Consider the following 23,137-nt stretch of genomic DNA (forward strand, 5'->3'; position numbering starts at 1 on the left):
AGTATGGTTGATCACACAGAAAGTAACAAGCAATGCCATAAGTGAATTGATAACATTGTTAGAAAAAGCAAGAGAAATACTGACATCTGTTTATTTTCCTTGAATGTAAAAGATTATCCTTCAAGAAGGTAACGAGAAATAGCTCAGCTACCATCTTGCTCACAGTTGTTGCTTAGCAACACAAATACTGCAAACTCAAACTCAGATTCCAACTACAGTAAAAATATATTCCAACCACATCATTTGCATCATAACATCAACCACTTCATAACATAAAAACATAGCAAATTGCGTACACAGAAGGAGACCATTCAGCCCCTTGTATCTGAAGCAAAGAAAAATCCAGCCAAATCCCATTTTTCAGTTCTTCCTCAGTAGCCTTGAAGGTTATAGCATTTCAAGAGCATATTTTAAATGTAGTGACAGGTTATTCTTCCAGGACCTCTTCAGTCAGTGAATTCCAGTCCCTAACCAGCTTAAAGTCAAATCATTTTAAACCAGGTGACCTTTAATCCTTAGGCCAAATGTTTCCTATTGGTTATTCACACATAGCAAACGTAATTTAAAGCAGAGAAATTATTAATTTTTGGTGAGAAATGAGAAACACCAACATGATTGAGAGGCAATGGCCTAGTGGTATTATCATTGGACTCTTAACCCAGAGACCCAAGTAGTGTTCTGGGGACCCAGGTTCAAATTCCACCACAGCAGACTGTGGAATTTGAATTCACTAAATATCTGGAATTAAGAGTTTATGATAGCCAGGAATCCATTGTCAATTGTTGGAAAACCCATCTGGTTCACTAATGTCCTTTAGGGAGGAAAACTGCCATCCTTACCTGGTCTGGCCTACATGTGACTCCAGACCCACAGCAATGTAGTTGACTCTAAACTGTCCAATGAGCAATATATGCTGGCCTAGCCAATAATGCCTTCATCCCCATGAATGAATTTTAAAAATGAACCAGAAGGCACAATTTTAAAGGTGATGCAAGAACAGAGAATCCAAGAGTCACGTGTACACAATTCACTCATGATAGGAGAAGGCTGTTAAAATACTTCCCGAATTCCTAACCATTTGTAAAGGAATTAGAATTTTAAAAAGGTACAGGAATTATGCTAAACATTAAATCTTCACTGGAGTTTTATTGCTGATACTGGGAACTATACTTTAAGATGGCTGGCTATGTCTTAGAGAGGGTCTATTGACTAGAATAATATAAAGGATGATGGACAGAGTGACATGGGGATTCTGTTATTGTTCTTCTTAGAGCAGAGAATGTTAAGGGGAGATTTGAAAGAGATGTTCAAAATCATAAAGGGATTTGATGGAATAAACAAGGCAAAATTCTTTCCAGTATCAGAAAGGTCAATAGTTACAAGCACGGATAAAATGTTTTTGGAAAAGTAACCTTTTTTCAGTTCATTCATGAGATGGAGGTCGCTGGTTGGGCCAACATTTATTGCGTCCCTAGTTGCCCTTGAGAAGGTGTAGCTGAGCTACATTCTCGAACTGCTACATCCACATGCTGTGGGTTGATCTACAATGCACTTTAGGAGGGAATTCCAGGATTTTGACCTGGTGACACTGAAGGAATGGCAATATATTTCCAAGTCAGGATGGTCAGTGATTTGGAAGGGAACTTGCAAGTGATGGTGGTGTTCCCATGCATCTGTGGCCTTATTCTTCTAGATGGAAATGGTTATGGTTTGGAAGGCCCATGTCTAAGGATCCATGGCAAATTTCTGCAGTGCATCTCATGGATGGTACACACTCCTGCTAGTAAGTGTCAATGGAGGAGAGAGTGGATACTTGTGGATATGGTACCAATCAAATGGGCTGCTTTGTCCTAGATGATGTCAATCTTCTTGATAGTTGGAGCTGCACCCATCCAGGGGAATACACCATCACACTCTTGATTTGTGCCATGTAGGCGATGAACAGGTTTTGGGGAGTCAGGAAGTAAGTAACTAACTCTCCGCAATGTTCCTAGCTTCTGATCCACCCAGGATGTTAATAGTGGGGGATTCGGTAATGACAACATCATTGAAATGTCAAGAGGTGGTGTTTAGATCGATTCTTATGGCCATTGCATGACATTCATGAAATGCAAACATTATTTGCATCTGTTAGTACAAACCTGGGTAATGCCAAGATCTTTGAACAGGGACTGCTTCAGTATCTGAGGACTCATGAATGGTGCTAGACCTTAAGCAATCAATGAACAAACACACTTTTATCCTTATGATGGAGTGAAAGTCATTGATGAAGCAGCTGAAGATGGTTAGGCTTAGGACATTACCCTGAGGAATTTCTGAAGAGTGTCCTGGAACAGAGATAACTGACTTCTAACAACCACAACAATCATCCTTTGTGCCAAGTATGACTCCAACCAGCAGAGATTTTACCCCGATGCCCATTGATTTCAGTTTGTTCACACTCCTTGATGCGGCACTCTGTCAAATACGGCCTTGATGTCAAGGGCCGTCACTTTCACCTCTTCTCTGGAATTATGTCCTTTAGTCCATATTTGAACATGTTTGGAATGAAATCAGGAGCGGAGTGGCCCTGGCAGATTATTGCTCAGTAGGTGCTGCTAGATAACACTGTTGATGACACCTTCTATCACTTTACTGATCAAGAATAGACTGATGGGGCAGTAATTGCCCAAGTTGGATTTGTTCTGCTTTTTTGTGTACAGAACATAAGACCATAAGACATAGGAGTGGAAGTAAGGCCATTCGGCCCATCGAGTCCAATCCGCCATTCAATCATGGCTGATGCGCATTTCAGCTCCACTTATCAGCGTTCTCCCCGTAGCCCTTAATTCCTCTAGACAACAAGAATCTATCAATCTCGGCCTTGAAGACATTTAGCGTCCCGGCTTGAAATGAGTTGAGTTGCTATAAATGTGTTTTGCTTATTGCTGATGTCTTTTCGAAGTGGATTGAAGCCTACCCTCCTCCTAACGCTACTGCTGAGACTGTGGTGAAGATTTTGTTTAAGGAAATAATTCCCTGCTTCAGTATACCTGCGTGCATTAACTCGGACAATGGACCACACTTTGTAGGTAATATTAACGGAGAACTCTGTTCCCAGCTTTGTATTTGTCAGCAACTGCATGGTGCTTATCATCCTCAGGCGCTTTCTTAATCACGGACTCAACCTGCATGTTTACCTTTAGAGAATCCTCGACTAGCACTCCCAGATCGCTTTGTGCTTTGGCTTTATTAATTTTCTCACCATTTAGAAAGTAGTCTATGCTTTTATTCTTTTTGCCAAAGTGCAAGACCTCGCACTTGCTCACGTTAAATTCCATCAGCCATTTCCTGGGCCACTCTCCCAACCTGTCTAGATCCTTCTGTATCCTCCCCACTTCCTCAGTACTACCTGCCTGTCCACCTAACTTTGTATCATCGGCAAACTTCGCTAGAATGGCCCCGGTTCCCTCATCCAAATCATTAATATATAATGTGAACAGCTGTGGCCCCAGCACCGAACCCTGTGGGACACCGCTCGTCACCGGCTGCCATTCTGAAAAAGAACCTTTTATCCCAACTCTCTGCCTTCTGTTAGACAGCCAATCCTCAATCCATCCCAGCAGCTCACCTCGAACACCATACTGAGGAATTTTTCACATTGTTGGTAAATGCCGGTGTTGTAGCTATACTGGAACAGGTTGGCTGGGGAAGTGATACGTTCTTCAATTCTATTGCCAGAATAGTGTCAGGACCCATAGCCTTAGCAGTATCCAGTCCCTCCATCTTTTCTTGATATCACGTGGTGTGAATAAAATTAGCTAAAGAATTGTATCTATAATGGTGGGGGCCACTGGAAGAGGCTGAGATGAATCATCAATTTGGCACTTCTGACTATGAATGCTTCAGCCTGAACTTTTGCATTGGTGTTTTGGGCTCTTCCATAATTGAGGATGGGGATATTTATGGAGCCTTCTCCTCCTTTAATGAGTTGTTTAATTGCCCAATATCATTGATGACTGATCTTAAATCTGATCTGTTGGTTGTGAGGTAATTTAACTCTGACTATTACTTGCTGCTAATCCTGTTTGGCATGCCAGTAATCCTATTTGATAGCTTCACCAGGTCAACATCTCATTTTTAGGTATGTCTGGTGCTGCTCCTGGCATGCCCTCCTGCACTCTTTATTGAACCAGGCTTGATCCTCTTACTTGATGGTAGTGGTTGAGGGGCTGGGGGGGGGGGGGGGGGGGAAATATGCTGGGTCATGATGTTGCACATTGTGCTGGAATGCATTTCTGCTGTTGATGGTCCACAGCGTCTCATGGATGTCCAGTTTCAAGTTGAGTCATCTGTTCAAAGTCTATCCCATTTAACCTGGTGATAGTGACACAACACGATGAAACAAAATGTGAACCCAGGACTTCATCTCCACAAGAACTGAATAGTGGTTATTCTTACTGATACTTTTATGAACAGATGCAATTGCAGCCAGCAGATTGGAAAGGATGAGGTCAAAATTATTTTTCCCTTCTAAATGGTTCCCTCACCACCTGCCACAGACCCACAGTGTAGCAGCTATGTCCTTTAGGAGACCTACTACTGCTGGGCCATTCTTGCTGGTTGACATGGAAATCTGTGACGTCAGGATAGGAGAGACAAGTATGCAGCAAGTTGTAATTTTTAAGCATTTCACAAATACCTGAAGGGCTATATTTAACAGTCTTCAGAGAAAATGCAGGGGCAGAATAGCCTAAATGACCTCTTACAGTGCTGTTTCATTCAATGATTCTGATCTTTGTGCCCACAAGATAGAGAGTAATGGAAGGATTAGAAGCACATATAATCAATCTGCTAGAATCCACATGGCAGCATATATAAGCTGAGATAGATACACCTGCATCTGGTAGAAGAACAGCATCGGAGTAGGCTTTACATTACCAAGAAAATTGTGACTGAGTTATACTGTAGTATGTTACCAAACATGCAGCTAGCTGGTGGCATAGATACTGCACTGAAAAAGTCAGGACTACCTCAAGGATGTTTAGCCATTGCTTTGCCCTTCCTTCTGTTGGTTATGTCATGTATAAGGTGTTATCATTGGGTTCAAACCAACTACATATTCTACAATATGCCCTATCAATGTATTGGAGCCATCTATTGAATCCTTTCACAGCATCAGCCATTCTGCACCTTCTTTTGATACCTCATTCTTAAGGTTTAATTTATAAACAATTGTTCTTGTCCCGGATACAGGAGCTCCAGAAGCACCAACCCACGTGCAGTTATCTGTAGCCAGTAGCACCTCATTGCAGGTGACATTCCACGAACCGCTCAGTGTCAACTCTGCAGTTGTCACAAAATATAAAGGTAAGGATCTATGTGTGGTTCAATTATTGAAGTCTTATATTGGTTATCCTAACCCAGTAATGACTGTGCTGAGATCATATTTGGAGTTCTGCATAACCTACCCTTTTGGCATCTGTCAATGAAACTTTCTGACAACAGATTAACAGACCAAAACCTTCTTACAAAGGATGATAACAGGTAGTAGATATTCACCTAATTACAAAAGTCTTGATTGAAACTTAGGTATTCAAGTGAAAGCACGTTGTCCAACACTTGCTAACATAATAAAGTCTGTGTTAATTTTCTTGTCTAATCTATGATACATAGCAGTCTGAGGAACAGTCTAATATACCAGCAAATAATCACAAATATCCAACTTTATTTTTCTTCAGTTTTGTAAAAGGTACATGTTAAATATAAAAGAAAACATTTATATAGTACCTTTCAAGTCTTCATGATGTCTCAAAGTGTAGCCTAGCCAATAAATAGCTTTTGAAATGTACCTTACTGTAGGTGATATTCCCATGAACCTCTGTGCCAACTCTGCAGTTGTCACAAAATATAAAGATCTGTGCCTGCTGTGTCATCAGAAAGACCATAGTTGATCTGATCACTCCACATGCCCACCTATGATAACCTTTCACTCTCTTGTTTGTCAAGAACCTATCTACCCAGACTTAAACTGTTCAAACATTCTTTTAAGGAAGAGAGTTCCAACATCTATGAGACCATGACCCTCCATGAGAGAAAAAACTTCTTGTTTGTCTTAAAATTGTGACACTTCATTTTTAAACAATGACCCCCTAGTTCTAGATTCTTCCACAATTTTCCCAAATATCCTTTTCACTTAGAGTCAGAGTTATCCAGCATGGAAACAGACCCTTTGGTCTAACTCATCCAAGTCAATTAGATATCCTAAACTGATCTAGTCTCATTTGCCAGTATTTGACCTATATCCCTGTAAACCCTTCCTATTCATGTACCCATCCAGATGCCTTTTAAATGTTCTTATTACACCTACCTCCATCACTCTCTCTGGCAGTTTGTTCCATACACACACCACCCTCTGCACGAAAGAGTTGCCCCTCAGGTCCCTTTTAAATCTTTTTCCTCTCACCTTAGTTTTGGACTCACCTCTGGGGGGGAAAAAAAAGATCTCAGCTATCCACCTCATCCATATCCCTCATGATTTTATAAACCTATAAAAAAGGTCACCCCTAAGCCTCCAATGCTGCAGGCCAAAAAGCCTCAACCTCTTCAGCCTCTCCTTCTAACTCAAATCCTCTAACTCTAGCAATATTCTTGTAAATCTTTTCTGCACCCTTTCAAGTTTAACAACATCTTTCCTATAGCAGGGAGACCAGAACTGAATGCAGTATTCCAAAAGTGGCCTAACTAATATCCTGTACAGCCACAACATGACTTCCTAATTCCTATATTCAATGCACTGACCAAATCAAGGCAAGCATGTCAAATGCCTCAAGGAACTATGCACCTGCACCCCTGGGGTCCCTTTGTTTGACAACACTCACCAGGGCCCTACCAGTAAGTGTACAAGTCCTACCCTGATTTGCCTTATCAAAATGCATCACCTAACATTTCTCAATTTAACTATATGTTACTCCTCGGTCCATTGGCCCATCTGATCAAGGTCCTGTTGTATGCTGAGATAGATTTTGTCACTATCCACTACACCAACAATTTTGGGGTCATCTGCAAACTCACTAACCATATCTCCTTTATTTACATCCAAATCATTTATATAAATGATGAAAAGCAATGGAGCCAGCACCGATGCTTGCAGCACACCACTGGTCACAGGCCAAAATCAACCTTGCACCACCACTCTTTGTCTTCTACCTTCAAGCCGAATTTTGTAACCAATTGGGTAGCTCACCCTGGATTCTATGTGATCTAACCTTTCTAATCAGTCTAATATGCGGAACCTTGTTGAATACCTTGAAGTCCATTTGGACAACTTCCACTGCTTTACCTTCATCAATCGTCTTTGTCACTTCTTCATGTCCCATGTCAAGAATCCTCATGATTTTATTTGCTTCAATCTCACCTCTTGCTCAAAGCTCCACTGGATACAAACCCTAACATGTTCAACCTTTCCTCATTTGATAACCTCCCCATCTCAGATATTAAATCATTACTAATGTATTACATTTTCTGAACTGCTGCCAATGCATATAAATCCTTAAATAAAAGGTGATCAATACTGCATGCAATACTCCAGATGTGTCTCATCCATACTTTATATAACTAAAGCATAACTTCCCTTTTGTATTTAATTTTCCTCGCAATAAATGCTAGCATTCTATTAGCTTTCCTAATTACTGGTTGTACCAGCTTCCAAACTTTGAGAGAATGTAGTGGTCCCCTGCATTTCAAGCATCTGCAATCTGTCACCAATTAGGTAATATCCTTTTTTATTCTTCCAGCCAAAATGGACAATTTCATTCTTCTTTTCATATTATACTTCATTTGTCAGATTTTATCCACTCACATATCCCTTAAAACTCCATATGAGAACACTGAATGTTTTATAATATTACAGGCAATTTCTCTAAAGAATTTCTTATTAATGTGAAGAGAAGGGCTCCTAGAGCCTAATAACTGTAACCATTCATCAGAGCCTTGTCAAGTTGTTAAGGTCTTTAGGGGCATCGGTTTTATTCATGTTGAAATGAGTCAGTTAGGTAGACTGGTGTGCAAGAGAATTTTACTGAGCAAGAGTGAAAACCAGAATCTTGATAATACATTACATTTTTGCAATTAAGCTCTCCAACCTTAAAAAGGTGAGTCAGTATGTCCAACTGCAGAGTCAGAAAGCTTATCTCCATGCATTTGCATCTCATTAAAAGACAACTCATCAGAATCAATTGCCTCATCCCAATTAAGTACCATCTAATTAAGAAATACTTGCCTTCACAAACCTGGCTGCATATCAGAATTGTTCACCTCGCAAACTTGACTCCTTTCAAGATTTCAGAGTAAGCTGCTTTGTCCTTCTAGCAATACAGTTTTAAGTTAAGGTCAATGATTGAGTTGCAGATTAAATTGTCCAAATAGTACAAAGGGAACACAAGGTGGGGGGGTGGGGGGAAAGGCTGGGCCAGGGTAGGTTGAGTCAGCAAATGAGAGGTGTATGTCTCTTAAAAGGAAAGGATAGAGTGAAGGCAAGAGAGGAAACTAGAGCTGGCTAAACAGCGCAGGGTAGAGTGAAGGCAGCACAGGGGGAGGAGAGTCAGTGGGGAAGGTACACTGGGGTCAAGACTAGAGTGGTGCTGGAAAAGCACAGCAGATGAGGCAGCATCCGAGGAACAGGAAAAATTGACGTTTCAGGCAAAAGCCCTTTATCAGAGCTTTGGTCAAAACGTCGATTTTCCCACTCCTTCAATGCTGCCTGACCTGCTGTACTTTTCCAGCACCACTCTAATCTGGACTCTAATCTCCAGCATCTGCAAGTCCTCACTTTCCCCTAGGCGAAAGGTGAACTGTCCATCTAAAATATGGAAAGTTGGATATAGCAGCATGTTTCTGACCAGGGTCATTTTTGGCTACTGGCTGGGCTGGGTATGGCACAGAGAACTAGATATCAGTGGTGCCAATGGTGTTATAAAAAGTTTATTTCTGTAGCTGTGAATGATGGTGCTGCATGGCATGGGGTAAAGCCCAGTCAGAAGGCAAAGGTAAACGTGGTAGGGTGTGAGTTCCAGGTTCTTGAGAGGAGATTGTATTGTCTTTTAGGTGGGCCAAAAAAAAAAAAAGACAGTACAGATGCAGATGATCAATCTGACAAATGTCTACACTGGCATAGTTAGACTGAGTGAGGCACCTATAAAAGTGTCAGTTGGTAGTGAGTAGATGATGGCTGAAAATGTGTTGCTGGAAAAGCGCAGCAGGTCAGGCAGCATCCAGGGAACAGGAGAATCGACGTTTCGGGCATAAGCCCTTCTTCAGGAAATGAAGGGCTTATGCCCGAAACGTCGATTCTCCGGTTCCCTGGATGCTGCCTGACCTGCTGCGCTTTTCCAGCAACACATTTTCAGCTCTGATCTCCAGCATCTGCAGACCTCACTTTCTCCTCAGTGAGTAGACGATGCCATTTACCCTTGTGGAGCAGAGGAGATATTTGTTCCTTTTCTTGTACTGGATCTTGCTTATCTTGTGGGGCACATAAGAACTGACCTGTGCCTCTACTTCAGTCCAGGCTGGTCTCCTGTTGCCATCCCTGCGGAAGAGGACCTTGACTTTTCTGGACGCCCTGGAGTAAAAGCTCCAGCCAGTCATTGCTAAACCCAGTGTCCAGTTTTTTTTCCCCCATTTGTTTAGACATCTCTAGGGAAATGTGGGGAACCAACACAAGCTGAATGATGTTACATGTATTCAGTGAATGAAGTGCTCCCTGGGTGCCCCTTAAAAATGTCTCCAGGACATTTGACTGTGGAAGCTACTAATTGGGATGAGAACTGACTCCCTGTTCCATCAGATTTGTCATTATATTCATGCAAAAACAAAAACCCACCTCATGCATATATAATGAACTTAAAACTACCTTAGCTTATGAGAAAAACTAACATGCCCTCTATCAGAGGTGACTGGTTCTGACAGTTCTACATTGGACTTAGGATCCATATGGGAAGATTCTGCTTTTCGTGAGAATTTCCCATCAAATTATGAGGAAGATCTTCAAGATATGATCTTTTGAACTTCCCCGGTTTCTTCTTCTAGAAAAGGAAATACCTTTGCCCATACCTTTGCATTTTTATACTTGTAATTCTGCTTTTCAGCATTCATTGTTTCTGTTTCCTTGCAGTTGAATGGAGCACTTCTCATATCTTCAGTTCAATAACAGGAGAAGCCTTATTGGATGACATGAAAACTCTACTCTATACAATGACAGGCCTTATCACAGTAAGTAGGAAACATATTACTCATGTACTACCATGCAGTGAATTAAAAGTCAACATATCGTTAGTTCATGGAATGCCCTGCCAGTAACAGTGGTGGACTCTCCCTCTTTATGGGCATTTAAGAGGGCATTGGATAGGTATATGGAGGATAGTGGGTTAGTGTAGTTTAGGTGGGCTTGGATCGGCGCAACATCGAGGGCCCAAGGGCCTGTACTGCGCTGTATTCTTCTATGTTCTATGTTCTATATTAATGATCAAAATTAATACCAGCTTCATGGGTAATTAATGATCCCACATAATGTCACTATTTGTCTTGGGTATAATTCAAATGTTAAATTAATGAAGTCACTGGTTGCATCATTAAGTTAAGATAAAGATTTGTTGCTTTGCAACTTTGATATCAAACATCAAGGTGTCGCATATATACAGTACAACACGAAGCTCTGAGAGCAGACAGAGTTTAGACAAATTTATCCTCTGATGGGTGTTATCAAGCACAAAAATTCGGTCTTTTTTTTTATTGAACTGGTTATAAGATGTTTGCCTGCAGTGTGTGCCTAATGGTAAATGTCAAATGACTACAGACCAGGAAGAACTTTTGTACATAATTGCATTTCAATCCAATTAGACCCCTTACCAAAACACAAAACTTGCACACCTCACCATTCACATTTTGGGTTACACAACTGGCCTGACATATACACTAACATTCTCATGTATTAGTGATTTGTTATTCTCCTCAGTCTCTGCATTGCATACACACTATTAAGAGCCCAGCATGATTTAAAGGTTATATCTATGCTATTGTTGGCTGTTCATCTGAGTAATGTTTCTTCAGCAGAGAATTTCACTCCTGTGCTGTGCTATTTGTTGTTCCATTTCCATTGTTAGGTTGCTGTGGACCTCTGGGACTGATAGTTGATCTGTGGAATGTGAAGGTGATGAGTTCATATCTTCCTGATCAGCTGCCTGCAGTTCATTGTACAGACATCTGAACATGGAACAAGAGTAGGCCACTTAGAACTTTACACCTGCTCTGCCATTCAATAACATCACAGCAGATCTGATTTTAACTTCAACTTTATATTCCTGCACACCCCTAATAATCTTTCATCCCCTTGGTAATCCAGAAACTATTGCCTCTTGGTGAAGGAACTTCCAAAGACGGTCATCTCTCTGAGAAAATGGTTTTCCGTCTCTGTCTTAAATGGGTAACCCTTTATTTTTAAACCATGACCCCTAATTTTAGAATCTTCCTCAAGTAGCAACATCCTTTTCACATCCACCCCATCAAGTCACACAAATCTTCTTTGTTTCAATAAGTCAATCCTGACTTTTCTAAATTGCAAAGGATACAGGCCTAGCCTGTGTAATCTTCCCTCCTAAGGCAATTTATTCATTCCAGGTATTCTTCAAGTAAACCTTCTCTGAACTATTTCCATCTCATAACTTGATTCCACAAGTGTGGTGACCAGTACTTTATACAGTACTCCAGATCTGGTATCACCAATTTCCAGTGTAGTTGAAGCATAGTTTCACTACTCTTGCTTTCGGTTCTCCTCACAATAAACCATAATATTCTATTAGCTTTCCTGATTACTTGCTTTACCTGCCTTCTAATTATCTGTGATTAATGCACTTGGACACCTAGATTTCTCTGCATCTCAGAGCGCTACAATCTCTCACCATTTTAGATAATATGCATTTTTTTATATTCATTCTTGCAAAATGGGCAATTTCACGTTTTTCCACAATATACTCCATTTGTCAGATCTTTGCACACTCACTTAACCTATCTAGGAATAGTTTTGTAGTGACATGCAGCAAGGTGGGATTTTGAAACCAGGCCTCCTGACCCAGTTCACCTAACCTATCGATATCTCTTTGGAGGCACTTTATTTCTTCTTCACAATTCACTTTCCTTCCTCTCTTTGTATCTTCAGAAAATTTAGCTATCATACCTTCTTCCATTCATCTAGATCATTTATATAAATTATAAACAATTAAGGTCTAGTATCAACCCCTCTGGCATAACCTGGTGACATCCTGCCACCCTGGAAAAGACCTATTTGTTCCTACTCTCTGCTTCCTCTTAACCAACCAGTCTTCTATCCATGCCAAATGCTATCTCCAATACTATGAGCTTTAATTTTCCAGAATAATCTTTGGTGAGGCACTTGTCAAATGCTTCCTGGAAATCTTACATCCACTGATTTCCCCTTATCCACAATGCTTGTTACATCTTCAAAGAACTCTAATAAATTAGGTTAACATGTTTTCCTTTTGACAAAACCATGGTTCTGCCTGATTACCTTGAACTTAAATAAGTGCCCCATCTTTAATAATAGCTTCTAACATTTTCCCTATGACAGCTATTAAGCTAACCGATTTGTAGGGTGACAGAAAGCTGGAAACTATTTAAATAAAGGAGTTATTTTCTTATCTAAAAGGAGCCTTCCCTGATTCTCAAGAGTTTTGGAAAATTAAAACCAATACAGCTTGAGGAAGAGCTTCTTCAGTTATGCATGTGATGGCATATCTATTACATCACTTCCACCATGCATTATGGAAGTGACAACTGTTTTATGTGGCTCCCAAGTTGATAGTTGGGCTTTTGATGAGTGTTGATGGTTTATGCTCTCACTGGCTGTCCAATACTCAACTCTGGCAATAGTTTAACATTCAGTGTAAAATTTGGCTTTCTGCTATTTCACCTTGATTTTGTCACTCTCACCGGTTTATACTTCCGGCCTCAGTTGCTTGTTTGCTGTTGAAACAGCAATTTGTGCTGCGTGATGTTGTTCTTTGTACTGAACTACTTATCATTCCTTCAGTAGGTATGTTTCTCCAAATGAGGATTGCCTTTTACGCTTCTGTGTAGGATTTGCTTGATTTCTTTATGATTCCTTTTGCAATTTTCACATTTCATTTGACTGGGGATAGCACAGAGATTGTGTGGTGTTGAATTTCCCAAGTGTTTAATGAAGCAAAAAAATTCTTCACTTATGAACTGAGGACCATTATCACAAAATGCAATATTGGGATTCTCATAATAGCTGAAATATGTTTTCAGGTATTCAACAAACAGCAATAGTCATCACAGTCAGCTAATCGACTTTCCAGTAGTCAGAATGCTAGTCTATGGTGACAAGATAATTACATTTGCGTGTTAAGAGCCCCACTCCCATCCATTGTCTGTCTGGGATATCAAGTGTCATCAGCAATTTTCCAGCTTGCTTAGCTTTGCACTATTTTGGCTGGTGTGGGCTTTGATCCCAGGGCCATTGTGTCAATAAGAGTAGAGGTAGCACACTTCTACATCCCATTTGTCTTGCAGTGTTTTGTGGTGATCTTTGATATTAACCGTCTTTGTTCTTTCCTTAGAGTGATCAGGAACTCCTGGTCTAGACAAGGACATAGTGTGGCACATCTCCCTGAATAACCTTGCTCCCTCCTGCACACCTATCATGTCAATATCTCTTATTTTGGTGATTTGTCATGATTGTTATGTCAATCACCTGTCTAACCCTCTCATCCATTGATCATGGGACAGCTCCTCCTAATTTTGGATGACCATTGTCCCTTTGCCTAACTCCATTTTTAGGTTAATTTTTCATTCCTTGTGAAAACTAAAAACCTTTTATTTTTCAATGTACTGCACTGATAATGGAATAGAATGGCGTCTGATCAATTTTGACATGAGTCATTACCTTGGTGATTCTTCTAACCTCTCCTCGGTTTTCATTTACTAGAGATTTGCTTATATTTGCAGAAGGCTAGTTACTGATATGACAATTAAATGGGATCTCAAGCTATGCAGGAAATACCAAACATGGAATGCTAAGTGAACAGCGGTTTAAGGGGAACCCTAATTTCCAACACCTTATATCACTTATTGATTTGACTAAATGAACCTGCAGCATGGTGTGGTGATTCATCAAGACCTTCAGCTGCTATCAGTCTTGCAGTCATCTGTACTTGAGTTTTATGCTTCCATTTAGCCATACATTTATGTGCAAAATGGTTCAGATGTGTGCAGCAAGAACACTCCTTTTCCTCATGCTAGTATGCTTTCTTCTCTGCACAGTGACTTCCGCAGTATTTGCAATCTCCCCTTTGTGATTGTTCTGCCTTTTGGGGCCGGAGTATCTATTGGCATTATGTAAGACCTGGTCTGTCATGAAAATGCTTTAGCTATTGATTTACAACCATAGCAAATTATCCACCTGCCAATTACTTGGCTTCTCATTCCCCCAGTAGAAGTGTCCTTATTGCAGGATTCCTTATGCCTATACAATTCTCTGCTTGAATAGATCATCTTTTAATTGCACAAATTCACAGGATTTTGTAAACGGAATTAATGAGTTCACATGTTGGTCAATGAACTCTTTTGTACCTTGGGCCCCAGTACCGAAAAAAAACCCAACATTCATAAGTTCAGTACACTTCAGATTCAAACACGACTTCAAAACATTAAAAATTTCTGTTTTTTTTCTATTCTTTGGAGCAATTCGGGGTTAAATACATTCTGAACTATTCCCTTCCTAAAGTGATAAGAATGTAATGATGGACAACCTTGGCCTTGTTAAACAAATTTCAGTGTGTTGAAACACTGCAAGTTTTGCTTCATGTCACCTTTCATTTTCACTGTATCTTGGAGAGGAATGGGACAGCCATTTTTTCTCTCGTGTTTCAGTTGTATCATGTTTCTTTAGGTCTATTTTAGTTTAAGTTGCTCATAGTAACTTTCATACCTCTGAATATTCTTATGATGCTCAGTCACTGTACTTTTTCTCACACACCTGACATTACATAATGAGCACAGCAGAATGTATTGAAGAGACCTTAAGATGGCTGCTTGCAGTATGTCTGCTTCAGATTTTCCTCATATGCTGCCTGACCAGCTGTGCTTTTCCAGCACCACTGTAATCTTGACTCATACAGCTACAGCAGACCAGGAAGAACATTAGTTCATGATTGTTTTCAGTACAAGAATATTGTACTTAGACTAGTGATTTGTGAAGTTATCATCAGTTCCTTGAGAGGTAGAATCCACTTGAATTTTATGATCTGTTACAATTCAGATTTTTGTCTCAAAACTTCTGATTTTAATTACAGTGAACCAGCAGTTACTGGAAACAGGTTGTGTCTCTTCCATTGTGTGTTTACTTACGCATGCCATTTGTAACTAGTATCAGGAAACAGCCACTAATCATAATATTGATCATTTATCACACAAGATGCCTACCCAGTTTTCCAATTACTCAAAAAAGGTGTATATACTCACAATCAAGCTAATGTAATTGGGTTCCAGTTTGATTTAGTCCCTTCCCTCTCTCCCTACCTCACCCTCACATTTGATGGTTTGCATTGCCCTTAATGGGCACTGCATGCAAATACTTGATTACTGGTAGTTAAAAGAAAAAGAAGAAAAAAAAAAAAATCACTTTTTGGTGGTGCAAAAGTCACTTAGTTGTGTGTAACATAATTTTGCTGCGTGAAAAAAAGTAATTGGGTCTAACCACAACCCATTAACAAAAAAAAGGACACTCTTTCTTCATACTGTCTTAAAGGTATCTTTGTGCGCATGTACATTTTCCATCATGCAGTTTTCTTTATTGGTTGTGTTTATTATAGTCTTGAGGGAAATTCAAATTTAGCTTGACGTTTTAATAAACCCAGGTACAAAGTCAATCTTGGGATCGATTTAATCAATCATTAGGCATTATATCAATTACATTACCACAAATAGAACATAGAACAGTACAACACATGAATAAGCCCTTTGGCCCACCATGTTTATGCAGATCATGATGTCATTTCTAATCTAATCCCATTTGTCTGCATGGTCCATAACACTATATTCCCTCCCTGTTCATGTATCTGTTTAAATGCACCTTAAAACGTTGCTTTCATATCGGTTTGTACCACCACCCCAACAATGCCTTTCAAGCACCATCTGTGTAAAACAAAACTGGCCTCGCACAGGGGAGGCAATGGCTTAAGGATATTATCACTGGACTCTTAACTCGAGACCCAGATATAAAAAGGCGACAATGGCCTAATGGTATTATCACTGGACTATCAATCCAGTGATCCCAGTAACATCCTGGGACACAGATTCAAATCCTACCATGGTGGAATTTGTATCCAATTTTTCAAAAATCTGGAATTAAGGATCTAATGAAGATAATAAATCCTTTGTTGATTGTTGCAAAGCCCCATCCAGTTCACTAATGCCCTTTAGGGAAGGAAACTGCAATTCTTATGTGCCTGGCCTACATGTGACCCCAGACCCACAGCAATGTGGTTGACTCTTAACCTGCCCTTTGGGTAATAAATGCTAACCTAATCAGTGACACCTTCATCCCACGAATGAATAAAAAAGATTTCCACCACTTTGTTAGGGGTGACAGGTAGTTCTGTGGTTAGCACTGCTACTTCACAGCACCAGGGACCAGGGTTCAATTCCGCTCTTGGGCAACTGTCCGCGTAGAATTTGTACATTCTCCCCATGTCTACATGGGTTTCTACTGGGTGCTCCGGTTCCCTCCCACAGTCCAAAGATGTGCAGTTTGGGTTGATTGGCTTTGTGAAATTGCCTATAGTATTCAATTATATACTATATTATAGCATTCATGGATATGTAGGTTAGGTGCATTAGCCATGGGAAATGTAGAATTACAGGGAAAGGGTAGGGGGCTGCTCTTTGGATGGTCAGTGTGGACTTGTTGGGCTGAGTGGATTGTTTCCACACTGTTTGGATTCTATAATGTTCTGAGGATCCAGGTTCGAATCCTGCTACAACAGATGGTGGAATTTGAATTCGATAAATATCTGGAATTAAAGAGTCTAATGATGACCACGAATCCATTGTCAATTGTCAGAAACATCCATCTGGTTCACAAATGTTCTTTAGGGAAGGAAATTGCCACCCTTATCCAGTCTGTCCTACATGTGACTCCAGATCCACAACAATGTAGTTGACTCTCAATTGACCTCTGGGCAATTAGGAATGGGCAATAAATGCTGCCTGGCCACCAAAGTCCTTATCCTGCGAATGGATAAATTAATAAAGAAAAACATCTCCTTTAAAAAAAAACTTTTCCCCTTTCACTTTAAGCCTATACATCCTCGTACTTAATATTTCCATCATGAAAAAGACTGCCTATCCACACCTTTCAATTTATATACTTATTTCAGGTCACCCCTCAGCTCCAGCGAAAACAATTTAAGTTTGTCCAACCACTACTTATAGCTAATATCTTCCAATCCAGCCAACCACTTTTGCTTCCTCTCTATAGGAATAACATGCAGGCATTAATGTGGTAACAAGAATGCATACATTGCTATAAATGTGGACTAATTAAGAAGTTTTATACAGCTGCAAAATGACTTGCCAACATTTATACCCAATGCCCTGACTGATGAAGGCAAGCATACTATATCCCTTTTTTTTAAACCAAGTTATCAATTTGTTTCGCCACTTTCAGAGAGCTATGGACTTGCACCCCAAGAGCTCTCTATATACCAATGGTCCTACTACTTGCTGTATACATTTGTCTTGCATTTGACCTCCCAAAATGCATCATCTCAGATGCCTGGATTGAACTCCACCTGCTGATTTTGCACCCAACCTGCTGTATAGAGTCATAAAGATATACAGCACAGAAATAGACCCTTTGGTCCAACTCATCCATGCTGACCAGATAACCTAACCTAATCTAGTTGCCAACATTTTCCAGCACTTGGCCCATGTCTCTCTAAACCCTTCCTATTCATATACCCATCCAGGTGCCTTTTAGGTGTTGCATTTGTACTAACCTTCACCACTTCCTCTGGCAGCTCATTCCATAAATGCACCATTCTCTGCATGCAAAAGTTGCCCTTTGGTCTCTTTTATATCTTCCCCTTTCACCCTAAACCTACTCTTCTCGTTCTGGACTCCTGACCCCAGGGAAAAGGCTTTGTCTATTTATCCTATCCATGCCCCTCAATCTTATAAACCTATATAAAAAGGTCACCCCTCAGCCTCCGATGCTCCAGAGAAAACAGCCCCAACTTATTCAGCCTCTCCCCATAGCTCAAATCCTCCAACCCTGGCAACATCCTTGTAAATCTTTTCTGAACCCTTTCAGGTTTCACAACACCTTTTTGATAGGAAGAAGACCAGAATTGCACGTAATGTTCCAAAAGTGGCCTAACCAATGTCCTGTACAGCTGCAACATGACCTCCCAACTCCTGTACTCAATACTCTGAACAATAAAGGAAAGCATACTAAATGCCTTCTTCACTATCCTAGCTACCTGCAACTCTACTCTCAAAAGAACTATGAACCTGCATTCCAAGGTCTCTTTGTTCAACAATACTCCCTAGGATCTTTCCATTAAGTGTGTAAGTCTTGCTCTGATTTGCTTTTCCAAAATGGAGCACCTCACATTTATTTCAAAATGCAGCATCTTTTGACATTTTTCCTCTCTATCTGCAACCTCTATATAAGGTTTAGCACTGGTCCTTGCACAACACCATTGGTGACAAATCTCCAGTCAGAAAAACACTCCTCCACAACTACCCTTTGTCTTCTACGGCCTAGCCCTTTACCAACTCACTGTGAATCCTATCTGACTTAACCTTCTGGACCAGCCTGCCATGAAAGTCCTTGTCACATGCTTTAGTAAAGTCCATGGAAATACCATCTATTGCTGTACCCTCAATTGTCTTCATCACTTCCTTAAAAAACTCAATCAAATTTGAGAGACAATTGCTCCCAGCACAAAGCGATTCATAATAAGTCCATTCTTTTCCAAATATGAATAAACCCTGTCCCTAAGAATCCTCTAATAATTTCCCTATAATTGATCTACAACTCACTGGCCTATAATTTCCTAGATTATCCTTATTGTCCTATTCAATATTGGCTCTTCTCTAGGCTTCTGGGACCTCACCTATGGCAAGAGAGGATATATAGATTTCTATCAAGGTCTCAACATTTCCATATTTGCCTCCATCAGTATCCTGGGATAGATCCCATCAATTTTCAGGATAACCAAACCTCTTCCTCCTTGATAATCAACATGCCTTAAAATGCACCCCTCCCTAATCCTACTATGTCCTCCTTCTTGATAAATACTGATGCAAAACTATATAGAATGTGTTGTTAGGTAGTGGGATTTCTTACCAATCCTGATATGGATGTACATGCTCACTGATTGCGATGTAATAACATTATGAAAAATTGTTCTAGAGGTAAAATAGGATATCATCATCATGGACCCTTAATCAATAATACCTTGTTTGAACTTCAAGTATATGCTAATTTTATTATGAAATATATTGCTTTGTTCATGGCCAAAAAGAAAAACTGGGTATGTACACTTGATAGGACAGTTTGAGGGCTTATTCAGCTAAACGCTTTCTGTATCCAACTCCGAATATGATGGTAACACCAAATATCTGAAATGGAAAATGTTACATTCCCAGCACTGATATTCCTCATGTTAATAAGCTCAACTCACAAATCAAAGTTATTTTAAAATATTGGATTAGTTCATATCTGTGGTCTGTGCAATATTGTTGCCTTGGTTAAATGCCAACATTGTTGTGATTTTAAAAATAAATTTACAAAATCCGATCTTCTTGGTTTCCTCTTAGGGAATTTCCTACTATGCCCGTGTGTCTGCCTATAATATGAAAGGCTGGGGGCCCCCACAGATATCCACCCCTGCATGTGCAACACCTTCTAGTAAGTACCACTTTGAAAATTATGCAGCTATTTTCATCTGTTGATAAGATAAATACAAAGACATATCAATTGCAGGTGTGAAAATGGATCCCAAAGTGGAGTGGCAGGATGAAAGTCCACAGTTACAATGTTCACTTTCCCAGCAGCTGATTCAGTTCAGATCATTGAGAAACAAAAATCCAAAAAATGCCAGAGAACACTGAGCAATCATTAATTTAGAATCTTGCTCCTTCTATATTACACTCTGTCAGACTCAAATTCACCAATTTCATCTCCTGACAGTGCAGGCACACTCCATCCTAGCATAGACACTATTTGCCTAATGAATCTTCAACATTCCATGTAAACTCTATCTTATCACAAACTCTACACACAAGTGTAATCTCCTACAGCTTGTTAGGTAGCTAGTCAGTGAAGGACAGAACTGGAGGATTAGTTTTTAAAGCACTTATAAGTTTTCACTTACAGATACACATAGCTCAATCCAATAAATACAGCATACTATATATTCTATTGAGCAAACCAGAAACAAATAACCAAATTAACTAATTAGTCCCTCAAAAGGATAAATATTTTCTTATTTTTGTTTGAGTATATCAATTAACTAAATAATTCAAGATTCACTCCTTAAACAGGTAGAGCTGAAAAAGAGACTTTAAAAGAAACATTCCAAATTAAAATAGCAATTTCATGAGTCTGGGGCTGATAATGCACTTCAGCTCTAGCAGTACTCACCAGGCAAGAAAGGCTTGATTCATAACAATGAACAGGAAAATATTAGGAAAACACAATCTCTGACCACTACTAGAGGATATAGATGGGCTGGTCCACAATTTGGATCCTGGCACACTCTCATATATGGCAATTAATCCTAAAGTGTAATTCACACTCCTAAACCAATGAGCTGGCACAACTTACATATTTGTATACAGGTGCACCCTCATCACCTGAATGCAGTTAAACACCCAATTAATTTACAATTATCATACACATCTCTTCTGTGTTCCCTTACTTCATCAACTCAATTCCATCCTTCTAATCTGCTTCACCTTTACTTTCTGTTCTTCTTTCACTCTTTATCTCTGAGTAAGATGTTCTCCTATTTTTTTCTCCTTTTTGTTTTACTTTCTTCTTCTCCCATCCCTTTCCCTTTGGTATTCCCTGTTCAATCTTTTCCCTTCCTGTGCACCCATTTCTACCTTTTCATGCCTGAACTTGCCTTTCTACCTTCATTCTCCTCTGTTCCTTCTCATTGCACTCTTAATTACTTTGCTCTTTCTGTTCTCCCTTCTTCTATTCTTTTTCCTTTTCTTTCACAATTGAGAATTAAATTTTATGTTGTGCTCTTGCAGTTGATAGTCTGCAAGTTAATGATTCATTTTTCTGTCAGATGGTTCGTGTGTTGGTAGTATATTATGGCAGCGCAGTGTTCTGTGATTAGCGCTGCTGCCTCACTGCACCAGGGACCCAGGTTCGATTTCAGCCTTTAGAAACTGTCTGTGTGGAATATGCACATTCTCCCTGTGTCTGTGCTTGTTTCCTTCGGGTGCTCTGGTTTCCTCCCACAGTCCAAAGATGTGCAGGTTAGGTAAATTGGCCATAGTGTTCAGGATATATAGGTGAGGTGCATTAATTAGGGGTAAATGTAGAGTAATAGGATTGGGGAATGGGTTTGGGTGGGTTACTCTTCAAATGCTGTCATGTCCTTTTTGGACCAAATGGCCTGTTTCCACACTGTAGGGATTCTATGATTTGTCCCTGTTGTATTTTCTGTATATTGATGGTGCACCTGTTTGTAATGATTGTAACAAGGTCAGCCAGGTTGACTTCCTGGAATAGGAAATCTCTGACTGGGGCTTTTAATCAGGCCTAGTTGGGAGCCCTGACTGACAGAAAAGAATAGAATTGTCAGACATCCTAATCACTTTACAACCTGGCTCTGAGGGAGCTGGATCAATGTTATGGACTCTCCACGTGTAAGTAAAGAGTGATTTGGTGACAGGATGCCAGCCTCTGTGGAGTTATTTCACTGGCACCAAGGGAAAAGCATATTCCTGAAGAAATTGGCTCGCAATAGTTTTCTTTGAGGTGGGATAAGCATTTCTGGCGTCAGGCCATTATTTGGGAAGCTTGACTTGTTCGATCCTGCCATCAAAGACTAGGGCCAGTTTGTGAAAAGAATGCATCATATTTTCTGGGCAAATGACATTGGAGCAGATGAAAAGCAACAAGTAATTTTCCTGACAGCTTGTGGACCCATAGTTTTATTAGGAATCTAACTTTCCCTGAGGTACTAGATACTAAAACCTTTTCAGGAATATTATGACCCCAAGCCTCCTTAATTCTAAGATGCTATCAGTTTTACTCGGTAATTCGAGAAGCAGGGGAAGCCGTATCAAGACTTTTGATTGATTAAAAAGACTGGCAGAAGAATGTGACTTTGATTTAACCTTCAATGAGATGCTGAGAGACCATTTGGTATGTGGGATTAATGATGTAATCATGCAAAAGTGCCTACTAGTTGAAGCCCAACTTCAAACAGGCACTACAACTAGCTTTATCATTGGAAATTGTGACAAGTTGAGCATCAGAGTTGCAGGGCATTCTGATGGAAGTGGACACTCATGCCAGTTTGGCTGAGCTTGGGAAACACCACTTGAGAGGGACTCTAGGTCAGCCCACAGCAAAACCACAAAACAAAGGCAAGCATCTGCTAAACGGCTAAAATTTTCTTAAAGATCCAGGCTGCAAGCTATTGTAGTTGCTGCTGGTATATTGACTCAAGACTTCAAACAAGCTTGATAGCTCTAAATTGAGTAAGAGAGCTCATAGGCCGGTATCCAGGAGAGTACACACCCGAAAGTCCACCTACATCTGGTTTGGAAAAGTTAAGTTGTTTAATAACATTCAAATCAGAATCAATCAAAATAAACAGTTGGTCAAATGGCCACGCAGGTCTCATGGAGGTCACTACTCGGTCTGCCATTTCAGTGATTGCAGAACAAGTCCTTAATAAAATTCTCTCTGGATTCCGACCCTTGAGTTGTGTAAGACCTCAGCTAGACTGAAAACCTATATGGATTCTTTGCAGATTAAGGGTATAACTTTGGTTCCAGTCTTTTTTAAGAAGCACCTGGTTCAGTT

General features: G+C 40.1%; 1 protein-coding gene across 1 annotated transcript in view; it reads left to right on the forward strand.

Annotated features, from left to right (window-relative positions):
- LOC122560664 (ankyrin repeat and fibronectin type-III domain-containing protein 1-like) overlaps positions 1-23,137 on the forward strand; it is an 868,051-nt gene that overhangs the window by 743,806 nt on the left and 101,108 nt on the right. Inside the window, exons 10-12 of the mRNA XM_043711556.1 lie at positions 5,236-5,349; positions 10,154-10,251; positions 19,903-19,993. Coding sequence (XP_043567491.1) covers positions 5,236-5,349; positions 10,154-10,251; positions 19,903-19,993 — 303 coding nt within the window. The remainder of the gene's footprint in view (positions 1-5,235; positions 5,350-10,153; positions 10,252-19,902; positions 19,994-23,137) is intronic.

The sequence above is a fragment of the Chiloscyllium plagiosum genome, chromosome 21, assembly GCF_004010195.1.
Source record: "Chiloscyllium plagiosum isolate BGI_BamShark_2017 chromosome 21, ASM401019v2, whole genome shotgun sequence".
Classification (NCBI taxonomy): Eukaryota; Metazoa; Chordata; class Chondrichthyes; order Orectolobiformes; family Hemiscylliidae; genus Chiloscyllium; species Chiloscyllium plagiosum.